General features: G+C 47.4%; 1 protein-coding gene across 5 annotated transcripts in view; it reads right to left on the reverse strand.

Moving 5' to 3' along the window:
* The window catches only part of pmfbp1 (polyamine modulated factor 1 binding protein 1), a 202,490-nt gene that overhangs the window by 149,093 nt on the left and 34,488 nt on the right, over window positions 1-18,909 (reverse strand). For all 5 annotated transcript variants that reach the window (XM_045689148.1, XM_045689147.1, XM_045689149.1 and 2 more), the window contains exon 4: window positions 3,846-3,919. In XM_045689148.1, coding sequence (XP_045545104.1) covers window positions 3,846-3,919 — 74 coding nt within the window. The remainder of the gene's footprint in view (window positions 1-3,845; window positions 3,920-18,909) is intronic.

Consider the following 18,909-nt stretch of genomic DNA (forward strand, 5'->3'; position numbering starts at 1 on the left):
AAAAATATCCTCTTTGTAAGTTATGGGAACACTGAGACAGACGCAGGAGCTCATAAATTATACGCTTCATTTGCATATTCCTGGCGTAAGACATTATGCAAATTGTGTTTAATTTGCATAATGGATGCCTCTTGTTGCCTCATGCTCCTTTTTATTTAATAATGGAGAAAAAAAACTAAAGGGTGTGAAAGAGGAGAGAATAGCGTGTTTCAGCCATGTGGAGTGGTCTCACCATCCTATCGCAGCCTCCCCAAAACGCCAGCGCCAGATGGAGCCGCTGCGAGGGATCTCGCCGCCCCACCAAAAGACAGAACAGGGAGATCGCAGGGAAAAGAGTCAACACTAAGAACATCAGCAATTAAACAGCTTACGACCAGACACATATCAAATCTAAACACAGGCAGGGAGAGAGGGGAATGATAGACTACAGGAGCTAGCCTACTGTATATCCTGAGGCACCTGGTAACCTGGCTGTGTGTGTGTGTGTGTGTGTGTGTGTGTGTGTGTGTGTGTGTGTGTGTGAGAGAGAGAGAAAGTGTTGCTGTGTCTTAATGAGTCTGTTCTACCTTGACTATTAATGCGAGCAGCAGCCTGGCTAATTAACGGCACTTGGCAGACCCCTTTCAGAGGGAGGGGGGTCATATTATTTAATAATTACAACCCGCTCGTCTCTCGTTTTTAACCTCATCAGCTCCGTTCAGAACGATCAGAAAAAAATTAAAGACAGAAAGCGGTGTGGCCAAGATAATTACCTAATCAAATATGACAGACATAGCTAATTCAGGCTAATTCTCAGCGAGGCTCCCCGAAACCGCTAACGACAAGAGAGAAAAGATAATTACCGCACGGTACATAAGGAGCGCTATTAGAAAAACGACCAAAAACATGGCAATTTATTTACAACTTTGATTCGTTATCCATTTAATCCTCGAAGTTCATTAAAAAAAATGGGAAAAAGCTAAACAGATGGTCATAGAAAAGAGTGGAAAGGCAAGACAGGACAGGAGAGTTGGTATCTGCTGGTGTGAAAGTGTGTTTAGTTTAGAGACAGAAAGAGAGAGAGGGACGGAGAGGGTGGAGAGAGAGAGGGAGGGTGAAAAAGGGAGGAGAAGGGTGGATAGAAAAAGGGGTGGGAGGTGGTTGCAGGAGGACTTTGATTATTTATAACAAAATGCCATTGCAACATCCTGCGGTGGGATCAGACAGCAAAACGTCAACTGCGATCAGCTATAGTCCAATAAGCAGCCTGAGATCCTTCCCAGTGTACAGTGGGGTAGGGGCACTGCTCACTCACGTCTATAACACTACACTACACCAGAGCTGCTGGCTGCAGGGCTGGCTATCTCTCTGCTCCAATACTAGCACCAGCCAACTTGGAGGCTAGCTAGGGCAAGGTAGAGGCACAGACGGTGCCAGGCAGAAGGGGGCGCGGGGCGCGACACAGCTAGCCAGCCTATGGGAGATGTTAAGAGCAATTAATCAGCTTTTAGAGTCGATTAACCCGTATGTTAATTAATGTCAAGCCTATAGAACAAAAGGGGGATTCGGGCGGAGAAGGAGGGGAGGGTAAGAGAGGGAGAGACAGAAGAGAGAGGGTGGGCGAGCGAGAGAAACAAGCAGCGAATGCAGATGATGGCAGAGAGAAGCTGGCACAGTGCCATCCATTCAGTGGTAACGCCAGGGCGGACTCGCATTCGCTCTCAGGGGTAGGCGGCTAGATGTAGACAGGGAGACGAAAAGACCCCCGCCTGATTTGGTAGCTAGTGCCACGCCAGGGGTGGGACTATATTGGGGAGGGTGGGTGTTTTACAAATAGTAGAAGTTAGAGTGTGGATGGGGTTCTGGAGCCAAGGCTCAACGTCAAGTCAGCGCCACCGCAGAGGAGAAGAGGACATCTGCTGCCCCGGTTTACAGAAGAAAGGAGCCTTCAGACGACAGGAAGAGAAGAGCGGCGCACCTGGAGGAATTTCCGGCGACACCTTGGGGGTTGGGATGGAGCGCTTGGCATAGCATGGTGGCAAGGAGTGGGGGGAGGAGGTATCGGTTTGAAAACAAAAATCAAAAGACGATAGGTGGCCCACAGAGCAGGATGCCAGGGGGCTAGCGAAGGAGCCAGGGACCAGGAGAGATGAAGGAAATGGGCTCTGCCACAAGGGACTGGAGGGGGAAGTGGACATTTGAGAACAACCAACACAGAGAAACTTGCAGCTTGTGGTGTTGTCCTAGAGATGACTGGGGGGTGGGACAAAAAGAAGCGCCTCCCTCTCTCTCTCTCTCTTGCTCTCCCTTCTCAAGTACAGCCCCTGTGCCAGGAAACCAACCAGCCAGCCAGGCAGCGTACGCCATGCCAACCTGCTCATCGGCAGTCGCGGCGCACCCTAGGAAAACACAGGCGATGAAGAGGCACCATGTCTATCTGGAAGGTGGCGTTCACGGATTTGTGGGAAAGTCACCGCTTCTGAGGATGTCCGGGGAGCGGCGGTGAGTCGGTACCCACGATCTTCGAGAGGTGTACCAGCGGGAACGCGGTGGCATCTGTCGCGGAAAAATGGAAGGGGGCGAGAAATGGTACACAACGATCAAGAGCAAATCAACACGATTGGGCACCCGTCACGGGTCGCTTGGCAAAGATACAGAAAGCCAAGTGCAAACAAAGACGATCAAGTGCTTCAAATGACTAATTAGAACAACAAAAGTTTGCTCTGTTAATTAGCGCGACGGACAAAATGAAAGGAACGGGAAAGATTACAAACAAAACAAAAGCGGCAAGCTGTTCTGTGGGGAGGGTGTGAAGCGGGTGTTTTTTTTTTGCCAACCCCCCCCCCCACACCATTTTCCTCCAGCTCTCATCAAGGCGGCTGGCAGGCACTGCAGTGAGGAATGTCTACCATGGGCACTGCTGCCTGCCTCCCTGCCGCAGATGCTGCCAACCTGCCAATCGCCTGCCTGCCTGCCACAAGAGAGGAGGGAGGAAGAAAGGACCTGAGGGACTGTGCCAAGGTCTCAACAGCAGCTGTTTACAAAGACACAAACACAAAAATAAAAAAAACTGCAAACATGAGGATGCATACTAATGAACCGCCAACACAAATTATAATCAGCGGCCAGACAGGAATTCATTTACTTTTCTCTCCGCGTTCGTTTAAATTGTACTTTTTGTTTTTCGCCAAAGAAAAACTTATCGCGCATCATGGTTTCCTCCAGGTGTGTGGGATTTATGCGTGACAGGAATAACTTCTTGAGAAAAGTAAAAAAAGAAAAGGCAAAAACAGAAAGAATGAAAATCTACTTCAGCAGCAAGCAAAGCTATGCCAGAGAGGCAGGCAGGCGTGTGTGTGTGTGTGTGTGTGTGTGTGTGTGTGTGTGTGTGTGCGTGTGTGTGTGATTTATCTACATTCACAGCAATCACCAGGGAGATGAATGGCTCAGGCTGTAGGCTCTATACAGCATCCACCAGTATGGGAACCAGACTGAGGCGAGGGGGATGCCACACAGACAACAGACATGCTGGAACTCAGTGGAGGGGGCAGGGGCACAGGAGGCAGGGGGACAGGAGCAGCAGCCCCGGCCGCAGACACACACACTGGTGAGGTGGGGAGGAGATACCCTACCCTACCCCAGCCGGCCTGCAACTCTGCCAGGCGGGGGCAGGGGGGCCTTGAGAACACTTTTGGCACCCCCTCACCCACGCTTTTTAGTTTGCCCCCTCCTTGCCAACCAACCAAAGGAACAACCAAACTCCACCCTTCCAGTGTTTTTATTGGCGTAAAGTGGAAGGGGTAAACTATGAGGAACAGATGCAGATGGGGTACCAACCAGTTCGGGTCGCGGGTCTTGGTACTTACGGGGTCCGGAGGAACGTTGCCGTGGTTCCCGCGAGGTCCACTGGCATCGGGCACAGAGCCAAGGATAGGCGCCGCTGCAAACAGACAGATTGGAGGGTTTCGTTAAGTTCACTAATTGCACCGGAATAATTACAACATTTAGCGAGGAAGAAATCAACATCAGCCATCACAAATGGATATACCAAACTTTTTTTTCCCCTCTTGTTGGATTTTTGTTGGACAACAGGGCACGGTTGTGGAATATGAATAATTGAAGAAGCCATCCAAAGGGAGGGATTATAAGATCTTTGTGCTTCCTACACTGTCTTGGCATACACCACCAAGATGTCAGAGCCAGGCTGCCACCAGTAAGGATAGGCTGGTATGGATGGTGGCATCTTTTTGGGCATCTAAGCCGCGGTCGCTTAAACCGCGATCCAAATACACACAATTAACGGTTTAATTCGTAATTCTGTTGTGTTTTTTCCCGTAACCTTCACGGCGGAACGCGTGTGGATATTATAATCTTTCGGAGCTAATGAGGTTTGGATGATCGGCCTTTTATTTAATTCCATGGGGGATGTTAATTGCGCCACGTCTTCATTACACAAATGGATTACCAAAAAATGAGAGCTCGCAGCAGAGCAGGAGGGAGAAAGGGGGGAAATTGAGAGAGAGATTGAGAAAGGGGGGATATTTTCCTTCCTTCTTTAATAAGACAGCATTCAAATAATGCAACACTACTCAGAGAAAAGCTCCTGCAATGCTTGGCAATGCTAGTCTCTTCAAGTGCTATCCTGGAAAACCTGGTCTCTGCCTCCTCTCCTTTCCTCTCTGCTCTCTACAGCTCCAGTCCTCAGCTCTGGGGACTTTGCCTTCACTTCTCTGGATGTGGATCTTACAAAACAGGAGTGAGAAAATACCCTGCCTGGAATTTAATTTCTCTCAATTGGATATTATTAGTGTTCTCCTATAATGAGTATTGAGCTTTGTTCCAGTGGTGTCTGTCGTTGGCGCCGGGCGAAGCGGAATGGAGAGGAGACAACAGACACTGTGGCGGGCACTGGCTAATGTCCTCTGTGCTTAATCATCCTTCAGCAGAATGGTTTTATGCATATTTCATTTGCATATCATTAAATCGCTAAGGCACATTGGCAACTGGCAGCAGAGAGCGAGGGAGTGGAAATGGAGGAGCCCAAAGTGTAAAAAAAAGGAAAGAGCGACTCATTATGCGATGGCAATCTTCAAAGCCGTGCGCCTGCTTTCCGGCAACCTGCCAATTCGTTTTAATTCAACGTTAATTAAAAAAGTGGGCGCGCTCAACCTTTCCAACTCGGATTAATTGAGTGTCTTCCAATCTGCGCAGCAAGGACTCGTCATACATACAGTATGTGCGTGTGTGTATGTAAATGATGTGGATATCTATGGTTATAGTCAATTATTACAGGACGATTTGGGAAAAAATGTAATCCCTCTAATTACAACACCTTGTCACAGAATGGGTTTTCCCACCCTATTTTTTCGCAGAAGACTTAGCGGAGAACAAATCGCAAATATGTTTTCTGTGATCTCTGGATATGATTAATACAACAAAATCATGTTGATGAGGAAGCGGGCATTTTGCTCTTAATTATGTTTGACCTGCCGTAATGGTTTAACATTCTCTACTTGGCAAGGCGGCAAGCTGCTGCTGGCAGCGGGCGGGCAGCGCCAGCGGGTCGGGGTGTGGGATCAGGGGAGCTGAAACCTGGTGACTCGCGGCACAGGGATAGGCATGGGAATCGCTGGGGGCATTCTGTCGCAAACCTTCACCATGATGTCGCTGGGAAAAGACAAAACCAACCGCCCACACATGCTAACCCCCCCGATCTGAAAAATAAATGTTGTGTAATTTATGCGCAAATTAATATGCTTGCCTGGACTCTGATTGCCTGTATTAAATCATTACAGGCGATTAATCCATTGTTTCTGATTCCAGAATGTCCCCTCCTCCCACCCCCTCTCTCTGGCGCACTGTCCTTTTGTGATGGGACACAAGGGGTGCATTGTTGTCTCCCAAGACACACACACACACACACACACACACACACACACACACACACCCCCCACACTATTAATTAAGGCGTACAGATTGTGGACCGTTTCTGTCTCCCCCCACCGTCTGTTTCAGTTCAACATAAAACCAATCGTGGGACTTTGTTAAAGATGTTTATTTGTATTTGTTTTTCTTTCACACACTCTCCTGTCAATTTTCAATATGATAATCAATTTAAAAAATATATATATATTTATTTATTGAATTGATTTATTAAAAAAATATATAAACAAGGATTTTTTTCCATCATAAATCCAGTTAAAGTTACTAAGAATGTTGAGGCCTTTAAAACCCAAATAAAGGAGGATCTGATCTTCGCTGTGTCGTTTAATTGAAAAGAAAAAAGAAACGGCGTAACTCCAGGTAAAATAAGCCCTGTGCAGAGAGAGCAGCGCCCGCCTGGCTCGGCTAATTGTGGATGCCCAAACTTCCAGACTTCCTGGCTAGGTCCGTCCCCTTGCGAGGCAAATCCCCTCAGGCCATATGCAGGAATATTCAAATGAAGCTTCACACGCCGCACAATTAGCATTGTTTAGTAATTTGAGTAATGAGAGCCGGAGGGGTAGCGTGGGCGGAGGGGCGGTACGGCAGGGAGCAGGCTGGCAGGAGAAGCCCGGCACAGCATAGCAGGTATCAGCCTGGCGCTCTGCAGCCGCAGCACATGCAGATGTCGCTGTAGTTCTTCCAAAAGCTTTCCACCAGCCAGCCAAGAGGGAGGGGAGGTAACGAGGTTCTCGTTTGGCATCGCACACACCTCCGCCGTATGTTTGAAGGAGTCATGAGTGTGTGTGAGGGGGAGTGTGTGTGATGGGGGAGTTTTTAGGAACGAGGCTTGCAGCCGGGGGTGGAGGAGTTAAGATGGGTGAGGGTGGGGCTGATGGGTAAGGGATAGGGGATCCCTGTATGGAGGAATGTGGACATAAATAATAGTAGTGAAACATGGACAAGGTAAAGCCGAACCGACAGGATGACTGTGTGCTACTGAGCGTGTCACATGGTGTAGGTATTATGCAGAGTGCTCATATTAATATGCATAAGGGGCCTCTTTATTATGCAGCAGGGCGCACCCCTTACCGCACTTACTAGTCCTTCCATTTCATCATTTGGGAGTCACACTGGAAACCCACCTGAGTGGCGCAGCGGTCTAAGGCACTGCATCTCAGTGCTAGAGGCGTCACTACAGACCCTGGTTCGATCCCGGGCTGTATCACAACGGGCCATGATCGGGAGTCCCATAGGGCGGCGCACAATTGGCCCAGCGTCGTCCGGGTTAGGGGAGGGTTTGGCCGGGGTAGGCCGTCATTGTAAAATAAGAACTTGTTCTTAACTAACTTGACTAGTTTAAATAAAGGTACAAAAATAAAAAGTGAGGTGGTACGGTCCAGATTTCATGAGACTGGTTTCCCTGGCAAACAACATCAAACAAAACAAAACAAGCAGCCTCATGGGACCCCATGAAATATGGAACAATAACCCATGAGAAAAACTGACAGACAGAAAAGCCTTCTTACACAGGGGGATGGCACATACAGCCTGGCACAAGAAGCCAGTGTAGTCACCATGGTGGGTGCAGAATGATGGGGTAGTGCCAGCGGCTGGCAGGCAGGGTTTGGGGAGCTTTTAGTCATTCTACCCTCCAACACCACTTGACCTTGAGAGAGAAGGTTATCTTGCTGTAAAAGTAGAGCCACTTTCCTCTGTACAGTGGCAAGAAAAAGTATGTGAACCCTTTTGAAATACCTGGATTTCTGCATAAATTGGTCATAAAATTTGATCTGATCTTCATCTAATTCACAACAATAGACACAGTCTGCTTAAACTAATAACACACAAACAATTATACGTTTTCATGTCTTTACTGAACACACCATGTAAACATTCACAGTGCAGCCTGGGAAAAGTATGTGAACTCTTGGATTAATAACTGGTTGACCCTCCTTTGGCAGCAATAACCTCAACAAAATGTTTTCTGTAGTTGCGGATCAGACCTGTCAGGAGGAATTTTGGACCATTCCTCTTTACAAAACTGTTTCAGTTCAGCAATATTCTTGGGATGTCTGGTGTGAACTGCTCTCGAGGTCAAGCTACAGCATCTCAATCGGGTTGAGGTCAGGACTCTGACTAGGCCACTCCAGAAGGCGTATTTTCTTCTGTTGAAGCCATTCTGTTGTTGATTTACTTCTGTGTTTTGGGTCGTTTCCCTGTTGCATCACCCAACTTCTGTTGAACTTCAAATGGCAGACAGATAGCCTAACATTATCCTGCAAAATGTCTTGATAAACATGGGAATTAATTTTTCCACCTATGATAGCAAGCTGTCCAGGTCCTGAGGCAGCCCCAAACCATGATGCTCCCTCCACCATACTTTACAGTTGGGATGAGGTTTTGATGTTGATGTGCTGTGCCTTTTATTCTCCACACATATTGTGTGTTCCTTCCAAACAACTCAACTGTAGTTTCATCTGTCCACAGAATATTTTTCCAGTAGCGCTGTGGAACATCCAGGTGCACTTTTGCAAACTTCAGACGTGCAGCAATGTTTTTTTGGACAGCAGTGGCTTCTTCCATGGTGTCCTCCCATGAACACCATTCTTGTTTAGTGTTTTACATATCGTAGACTCGTCAACAGAGATGTTAGCATGTTCCAGAGATTTCTGTAAGTCTTTAGCTGACACTCTAGGATTCTTCTTAACCTCATTGAGCATTCTGCGCTGTGCTCTTGCAGTCATCTTTGCAGGACAGCCAGGAGAGTAGCAACAGTGCTGAACTTTCTCCATTTATAGACAATTTGTCTTACCGTGGACTGATGAACATCAAGGCTTTTAGAGATACTTTGGTAACCCTTTACAGCTTTATGCAAGTCAACAATTCTTCATCTTAGGTCTTCTGAGATCTCTTTTGTTCGAGGCATGGTTCACATCAGGCAATGCTTCTCGTGAATAGCAAACTCAAATTTTGTGAATGTTTTTTATAGGGCAAGGCAGCTCTAACCAACATCTCCAATCTCATCTCATTGATTGGACTCCAGGTTAGCTGACTCCTGACTCCAATTAGCTTTTGGAGAAGTCATTAGCATAGGGGTTCAAATACTTTTTCCAACCTACACTGTGAATGTTTAAATTATGTATTCAATATAGACAAGAAAAAAACAATAATTTGTGTGTAATTAGTTTAAGCACACTATGTTTGTCAATTGTTGTGACTTAGATGAAGATCAGATCACATTTGATGACCAATTTATGCAGAAATCCAGGTAATTCCAAAGGGTTCACATACTTTTTCTTGCCACTGTACCCCCAGAGCAGAGCAGCCAGTCCCCCTAGGTCATTAGTCGCCTGCTGCAGCACAGAGAGGCCAGGCATGGCACAGTGCATGTGGAGGGGGACAGAGACACTACAGCCTGGTTTCAGTGGTACACATATACTGTACCAAACTTCAGATGAAAAGTCTAGAAGATTCTATCATTGGTAAATAACTTAGTTAGCGGATGACCTGTGTTCACCTGGGATGTGGCCAAAGTGACCAGAGAGACATACTGCTGCAGAGAGACATACTGCTGCAGAGAGACATACTGCTGCAGAGAGACATACTGCTGCAGAGAGACATACTGCTGCCTGGTCACTTCAAATACAACTATCAGATGACGTCACCTATGATGAAGAGTAGTTTCCTCCTCCTCTACCAGATTTAATGTAGCCTAATAAACTATGTATTCATGAATGAAATAACCATTATATATGAAACATGGGTAGGCAGGCATAGTCCCTAAATAGCCTAGCTATCACGTGCTTAAATCCATCCAGTGCACTATTGTTCCATTGTGAATAGGGTTGACACACTGACACCTAAAGCACGTTTCAGGTGACTAGCACCGTGGGGCTCATCACCGTGTGTAGCCCAGTCACCAGCCACAGAGGTTTACAGCCTCAAGGCCTCTACAGTAAACGTACAGCTGCATATCTCGGTGCTACCATTAAAGAAGTGACAATGTGACTATTTCCTCCCAGTGACTGATGACCCTACACAACCAGACAGGCCTTCTCAGGTATCAGGCTCTGTCCCTGGCTCAACACTGTTATTTCAGGACTCTTCTTCAGTCTAACCTTGTTCAACACTGTTAATAATGGCTGTAGAGGTTGTTGGGGTCAGTGGGCCTTAGCAGGGTATATTGTTACATGGTCAGTCTGCCTTACATCCAGGGGATTCCCCCCACAAAAACCCACAGCCTCTAGCCTCCTAGACCTGGATTTCCCAGAATACGTTGTGGGAATCATTGGGTCAGTCTCACTGTGTCACCGTCAGTAATTCACTGCTACCATTCACAGGGGCTGAAAGAGAAGTCGGTGGATATTAAAATAAGCAAATTAGCATGAGCATTAGGCAGCAGGTAAGCATGCTTGATGTTATTGAGTGAGAGTGTCTGCACCTCAAATAGACTGATACACTCAGATGCTCTCCAGCACAACCCAAAGAGCTCTCCACAACCCTCCTCCACCATGCCTGTAGTGTTAATACACACAGCTAAACGGAACTCCTGGTTTACTAACCACTCTCCTCTTCCCCTTCTCTTCTCCCTCATTTTCTCTCTGACTAATGAGTGTTCGTTAGGCCAAACAGGGGCACTGGAACCTCACCTAAACACTTCCACAGCAGCACCGCTTCACCTTGAAGCCTCTCACACAACGCCGCTCGGCTACGTGGAACGCTGCCTACTGTTAACTCTGCACCCCTGTGTGTGCTGCAGCTCAGGCCCAGCTGAGAGCTAACACTATCTCTTTAACCGCTGCCCAGTCCAGGCCTGCACATTAATTGGTTCCTGGTAATTCTATCAGATTAGTATTAATACGGTGTCACTGAGGCACTATCTCACTGGCTTAATATAAACTAGCGTGAAGGTCAACTGTCAATCATCCGGCACAATATGATAATGAGCCTTTAAAGTTGGGTAGAGGATGTTATTAGCATGACTGTCATAACCGCGGAGCTGCATAGGGGGGCATTTATAGATGAGTCTGGGGGGGTCTGATTCAGACTCCATTCCTCTGCTAGAACAGTATGAGAAATGATCCTGAAATGCATGTTGCATCCTCAATATCAACAGAGAGCAATAGATATCCCTGAACTGGGCCCTCATACAGTACAAGCTAGTCTTCATACTGGTTGTTGTAACTCGTACAGTAGACTATACCTTAGCTACATCTCAACTCCCCATCTGGTCTTAATGAGTGACTGGGAGGGAGGCCTAGTGAAAATGACCTTGGACTGGCAGGAGGTGGTGTACAGTAGTAGTCAGCTGACCATGGACGTGCTACAGAGCAGTGCTTACAGCAGAGTGGTTGTCAGAGAGGGATATAAATATAGACACCGTGACATCACTGCGTGACTATACTGGCTGGCCCCATGTGAAGCTGCTGCCTGCCCTCTTCACTGGGAATAGACTCCCCTGAGAGGAGCTGTACAGTACACACAGGCTGACTGAAGGGGAGGAAGAAAGGAGAGCCTGGGAGATGTACTACCTGAATGTCCATCCTCAGTCTGTGTGCCCAGTGAGAAGGTGACACAGAGAGTGAGTGAGTGAGTGAGTGAGTGAGTGAGTGAGTGAGTGAGTGAGTGAGTGAGTGAGTGAGTGAGTGAGTGAGTGAGTGTGTGTGTGTGAGTGTGTGAGTGTGTGTGTGTGAGTGTGTGTGTGTGAGTGAGTGTGTGAGTGTGTGTGTGTGAGTGTGTGTGTGTGAGCTAAGAAGACAGCAGCTGGGAGGATATGAGAGGCCTGACATGGTCTCTGATCAGGCCTAAGAGAGAGAGCAAGGGAGAGAGAGAGAGAAACCGAGTGTCTGTGCTGAATCCCATAGGGCCTGAACCGGGCGGCTGGCAGGGGAGCCATTACACGCGTGTCTCTGACAGCTCACTCTCTCATTACAGCAGCAGGCTGCCTGTAGTTCCCATGCTGCTGCTGCTACTGTACCGTCTCATCTACCACTACTACTGTCTCCCTCCTATACATACTCATCATCACAGCTTCAGCCACCACTACTACTCCCACTGTCCACCACAGCTTTTACAACCACCACACCCCCCTGCCATGGATTCTACCATGGATTCTGTTTCTATGGTGTCTATTATCTCTCTCCGGTATACAGCTGCCACATAGAATCTACCTCGCCCCCCTGGCCAACCCCCTGGCTCATAGGCACACCTAGGCTACATCCTCCCATCATGGCTGTTTCAGTCCAAGGAAATGCTGATTCTACTTGGTCATTGACACCCAACAGCTGCCAGAGGCCCAGTGCAGCGCTGCATGCTGGCCAGCCAGAGTCCATCCCAGAGGTGAGCCTAACCCTGGCCTAATGGATCTACTGCAGCCCTGATCTAATAAGACCTAATAATTATGGAGTCCTGCTGAAATACTCAGCCGCTCAAACCGACACGGGGAACCACCCCAAGTTACGTGTTGCACAGAATTTACAGTTCTGTCAGGAGAACCCTGTCGGCCCAGAACTCCCCACCCATCCAAACGGCCTCAGAATGAGAATGAGATGAGAAAAAGGCAAGAGGTCCGCTCATAAGAATAGACTTAGGCTGGGAGATATATAGCAATATGACCTCTGCTGGCTGAGGTAAAAATTTGCTGCCTCCACAGTTTACTGCTAAAGGGCAATGACAGACTTAATTGGATCGAAAGAGACATTTCTTCAGGTTCTTTTGGCAAATCCCGCGGCTGAGGTTAGAGGAACTGCTCAAAAGAGGTAGCCAACTTAAACAAAGGCTCTCTGAGGCACACAGACCTGCATCTGTAGCTGTTTAAGCACTATACGCACGAGGCCCGGTTGGACACTGCTCGAATCATTCATACAAGGCCGCAGCGCAAATAAAACTAACATGTACTGCTCCGAGCTGTCGTCCGTCCAACCCAAACCTTTTTAAACTCGCCATTGTAATGAACAAAAAAAATCACTCGCATATAAAATTCCTCAATATAAAGCCAAACACCAAAGATAAAAAAACACACACAATCCCTACAGCTGTGGCAGCCTACGGGCGAGCCGTGTTGAACTTGTGAATCCGACCTAGAATAACACTTTCACGCCGCAGTGAAATATATGGCCATCTTTACTGGGAAACACAGCTTTTTACGGCAGTGTAGTCTACCTGACACCTGAGTGGGTGCGAGTGTGTGTGTGTGTGTGTGTGTGTGTGCCAGTAATGTCCTTCCTACTGCAGTGAATCATGTTCACATGCACTCATAAAGAGAGTAGTATAGCTGAGTGAAGCTGCAGTAACTTAGCTACAGTGGAGGAAAAAAGTATTTGATCCCCTGCTGATTTTGTACGTTTGCCCACTGATAAAGAAAGGATCAGTCTATAATTTTAATGGTAGGTTTATTTGAACAGTGAGAGACAGAATAACAACAAAAATATCCAGAAAAACACATGTCAAAAATGTTATAAATTGATTTGCATTTTAATGAGGGAAATAAGTATTTGACCCCCTCTCAATCAGAAAGTTTTCTGGCTCCAAGGTGTCTTTTATGCAGGTAACGAGCTGAGATTAGGAGCACACTCTTAAAGGGAGTGCTCCTAACCGCAGCTTGTTACCTGTAAAAAAGACACTTGTCCACAGAAGCAATCAATCAATCAGATTCCAAACTCTCCACCATGGCCAAGACCAAAGAGCTCTCCAAGGATGTCAGGGACAAGATTGTAGACCTACACAAGGCTGGAATGGGCTACAAGACCATTGCCAAGCAGCTTGGTGAGAAGGTGACAACATTTGGTGCAATTATTCGCAAATGGAAGAAACACAAAAGAACTGTCAATATCCCTCGGCCTGGGGCTCCATGCAAGATCTCACCTCGTGGAGTTGCAATGATCATGAGAAGGGTGAGGAATCAGCCCAGAACTACACGGGAGGATCTTGTCAATGATCTCAAGGCAGCTGGGACCATAGTCACCAAGAAAACAATTGGTAACACACTACGCCGTGAAGAACTGAAATCCTGCAGCGCCCACAAGGTCCCCCTGCTCAAGAAAGCACATATACATGCCCGTCTGAAGTTTGCCAATGAACATCTGAATGATTCAGAGGACAACTGGTGAAAGTGTTGTGGTCAGATGAGACCAAAATGGAGCTCTTTGGCATCAACTCGCCGTGTTTGGAGGAGGAGGAATGCTGCCTATGACCCCAAGAACACCATCTCCACCGTCAAACATGGAGGTGGAAACATTATGCTTTGGGGGTGTTTTTCTGCTAAGGGGACAGGACAACTTCACCGCATCAAAGGGACAATGGACGGGGCCATGTACCGTCAAATCTTGGGTGAGAACCTCCTTCCCTCAGCCAGGGCATTGAAAATGGGTGGTGGATGGGTATTCCAGCATGACAATGACCCAAAACACACGGCCAAGGCAACAAAGGAGTGGCTCAAGAAGAAGCACATTATGGTCCTGGAGTGGCCTAGCCAGTCTCCAGACCTTAATCCCATAGAAAATCTGTGGAGGGAGCTGAAGGTTCGAGTTGCCAAACGTCAGCCTCGAAACCTTAATGACTTGGAGAAGATCTGCAAAGAGGAGTGGGACAAAATCCCTCCTGAGATGTGTGCAAACCTGGTGGCCAACTACAAGAAATGTCTGACCTCTGTGATTGCCAACAAGGGTTTTGCCACCAAGTACTAAGTCATGTTTTGCAGAGGGGTCAAATACTTATTTCCCTCATTAAAATGCAAATCATTTTATAACATTTTTGACATGCGTTGTTCTGGATTTTTTTGTTGTTATTCTGTCTCTCACTGTTCAAATAAACCTACTATTAAAATGATAGACTGATCATTTCTTTGTAAGTGGGCAAACGTACAAAATCAGCAGGGGATCAAATACTTTCCCCCCACTGTACTAACCCTCCCCTTGCTATGGGAGTTGGACTGTAACTCCAGCAGTTGTTCCTCTCTCATGTCCAGTCCTTTAAATGATTGGCACAAAATACTCTATAGAGGACCTTGAAGACCTCTTTCCTCAGTCCTCGTCCCATAGGCCAAAAGCATGAACCCTTTTTTCAGTGCCAATCTGGAGCATTACGCCGATCACAGCGAGAACAAACAGAGGAAATGTGCCTTTTACAACTAACACCGCTATTATTCCATTTAGATTTCTCCTTACTTTATGGATTTGCCTTCTTTGCGTCCCAGCTCAGAAGAAACGGATCATTAAAAAGGAATGTCTATTTTTCCTTTTCTTTTTTAATGTGGTGGACAGGGATATTAGCCAATCCCTCTGTTCAGCAAGTGAAAGGCCAGACATCCTCCAGGTTGGCTGCTGCTGCTGCTCTCTGGTCATGCTGGCTTCATTAGAGCCAGATTCCTGCCATCACAAAGAGACCATGCATATCACAGAGACCAGCAGCAGGACCAGGAGGATCGGGGAGGCAGGGGAGACTGAGGGGGAGACAGGATAGAAAGACAGAATGAGAGAAATAAACAGGAATGAAGTCTGTGGAAAGATAGAGAGTTAAGAAGAGAGATAACAAATGGTAAATGACCAGATCCACAGGCTTTACCAAGCATTGATCCACATCCTAACGCCCGTCCCCTCACAAGCACAGACACACAGACACACACGCACATAACCACACACTCAATCGTGTTCCTCCACGCCAATGTGATGATGAGCATGGTCTATAAATCAATGCGTAGTGAGGAAAGACAAAGGCCACGACAACTGGTTGAGAGCCCCAGATTCACTCTGGGTGGGGCCTGGTTGATTTCTTAATGGTACATAATAGAGCCCATTTTCACCAGGCATGTTAAATCATACACCAGGCATGTTAAATCATACACCAGGCATGTTAAATCATACACCAGGCATGTTAAATCGTACACCAGGCATGTTAAATCGTACACCAGGCATGTTAAATCGTACACCAGGCATGTTAAATCATACACCAGGCATGTTAAATCATACACCAGGCATGTTAAATCATACACCAGGCATGTTAAATCATACACCAGGCATGTTAAATCATACACCAGGCATGTTAAATCATACACCAGGCATGTTAAATCATACACCAGGCATGTTAAATCGTACACCAGGCATGTTAAATCGTACACCAGGCATGTTAAATCGTACACCAGGCATGTTAAATCATACACCAGGCATGTTAAATCATACACCAGGCATGTTAAATCATACACCAGCGGCCCCTTTGTGAGCAAACAGACCTTTAATACAGAAGTCCACTGCTTATTCTTTATGCCCTCCTTCCAAAGCTCGCCACTGAATTGGATTTTCTCAGCACTGTTTTCTAATTTGAAACATCCATCATTCATTATTAAAGAAAGAGAAGAAAGAGAAGGCTTGCCTTCGGCAGCTCTAGTAACCCCAACACCTCCCCCCATGCAACACTTTTCAGCAGCCTTAGCCCTTCACTGCAGTTAACTTTACTTTCTCCATCTCTGCAGAGCTGGTCAATGTAATGACACATAAATATGGTGTGGCTGTTTGACTGGTGAGCAGCGAGTGCTGAAACGGTGATTCAGGCAGTGCGCGTGTGTGTGTGTGTGGTGATGGATATGCCACGGCTGCCAGACAGTGGGTGAGTGGTAGGTAGCTGGCTCATACAGAAACAGAAGGTGGTGGTGCGTTTCTCCCAAACCCCAGGAAATCCTTGGCGTTAATAAAAGCCCCTCTGTGTCCCTTAGTAATCCTGTTCTGTATTATCACCACGCTGCAGCTAAATGTTGCAATTAGCCCACCCTTTTTCATGCAAATCAACTTGACAGCCCCACAATCAGTCGGTTACGCCAGCTCTCCCTCCTCTCTCCCTGCTCCCTCCTCTCTCCCTGCTCCCTCCTCTCTCCCTGCTCCCTCCTCTCTCTCCCTCCTCTCTCCCTGCTCCCTCCTCTCTCCCTGCTCCCTCCTCTCTCTCCCTGCTCCCTCCCTGCTCCCTCCTCTCTCTCCCTGCTCCCTCCCTGCTCCCTCCTCTCTCCCTGCTCCCTCCTCTCTCCCTGCTCCCTCCTCTCCCTCCCTGCTCCCTCCTCTCTCCCTGCTCCCTCCTCTCTCCCTGCTCCCTCCTCTCTCCCTGCTCCCTCCTCTCTCCCTGCTCCCTCCTCTCTCCCTGCTCCCTCCTCTCTTTGGCATTTGTGGCGGTCACCACATTTCCATGATGTATAATATCAGTTTGGAATATGCACGGCTCAACGCCGGGCCGCGTGTTGATTAGTGCAACATTACATATGTTAAGTCCAAAAGGGAGTCATGCTCCAGTGCACCTCTATGGTCAGCCCGAAAATACAACAGGGCTCATGTTAATAAGCATAAGCTGCTCTCACCAAACATGGGAGAGAGGGGGTGAAGAAGGGGAGCGTTGGGGTGCTTTTGGGCTTTCAATGGTTCATGTGTTAAAAGATGGCCTACATGCTGTGTGGCCTGCACAAAACAAACAGAGCTCAACATTAGTGTTTTACAAGTGCTGCCAGTTCTCTATTGTATATGTTCCTGTGTGGGGTCTGAGCTGCACAATGGATCCCAGGGCCCCCCATCCAACCACCCATTTCTAAGAGCCACCATTTAGAAGCTATGCAGCAGCCCTGCTAGTCGTGACAGGTGGTGCTACAGCCTCAGGGCGCTGAGGCTATCCATCTAACGCACGCGCAGGCACACACACACACACACACACACACGTCAGTTCAGCGCCCTGCTTTCCATAAGCTTCAATGTTGTAAACATACGTATACATGTCCCCATAAATGATGATGCATGTACTGTTGTAAAGGCACCATGCTTTGTTGCAACTTGGTCATTGGGATTATAAATAGACACCATTTGGTCATAGGAGGAGTCCCTTCACAGAACTGCATGGGCGTGTGCTGGCGTGATGGATGGATGCGGCTTGATTAGCATTAAAAAGTCATTTACAAGACAAATAGGGACTAGCTTTTCAAATGATGGTTACTTTATTGCTCATTTGAGTTTGGAGACAAAATGTAGTGTGAACAACCGGCCGTTAGCTTGCCTTGGCGATTACTACAGAGCTGTACAGGATGATTGGTCAGCACCGTGAGCAGGTGGGCTGAGGTTCTGGTGGAGGGTGGAGGAAGTGGGCAGGGAGGGCAGTGGGGCAGTCTCTATCTAGCACCAGGGAAGTGGGCAGGGAGGGCAGTCTCTATCTAGCACCAGGGAAGTGGGCAGGGAGGGCAGTCTCTATCTAGCACCAGGGAAGTGGGCAGGGAGGGCAGTCTCTATCTAGCACCAGGGAAGTGGGCAGGGAGGGCAGTCTCTATCTAGCACCAGGGACGCTGTGCCCTTGTGTGCATGACCAGAAAGGCCATTTAGTCTCTTGGTGGTGCTGCTTCATTAACATGCTGCCCTTCTAGAAAAACTCTCCAAATTCATCTCTTCATCAAAGTCCGTAAAGTACAGAGGCGGATGGGGAGCCAGCCGGCAGAATAACAGGGAAATAACCACGTGACCTTTTTATTCTGAGGGTCAACTAAATTAAGGCTGACAGAAATAACATCGGGGGAGAATTTAAAAGAAGATTGGAAAAAACGAGGGATAGATGAGAGAGACAGAGAGGGAGGGAGAAGTGCTGCAAGATGGGTCTCTGTGCCTTTAAGCGGAAGTCTCAATCTCACATAGTTTTGTTCCTTAAAAGGAAATCAGAGGGCTCAGCTGAGGCATTGCCTTGAAAGTCATGAATAAACATCAGATTGCTTTTCTGCGCATACATCACAAGAAGACACTACCTAATAGAGGAGGACTCCTCACCCTCCGACACATGAAAAGGCAGTGAAATTACCCACCAAACCATGCAGCCGCGTGGCTCTAAAATGGACCGCTGAGAGAGGGAGGGAGGGAGGGGGCAGAAGATATAATGGCTCCCCATGATAACCATCTTTCTAAGCTTCAGAGCGCTCTATGTTCGTGACAGAAAATAAATCAAATAATATATGCTTGCTACAAAAATCACTTGCAATGAGAAGAATTCAGAACTGCTTTG

This window comes from Salmo salar, chromosome ssa11 (genome assembly GCF_905237065.1).
Source record: "Salmo salar chromosome ssa11, Ssal_v3.1, whole genome shotgun sequence".
NCBI classification, from domain to species: Eukaryota; Metazoa; Chordata; class Actinopteri; order Salmoniformes; family Salmonidae; genus Salmo; species Salmo salar.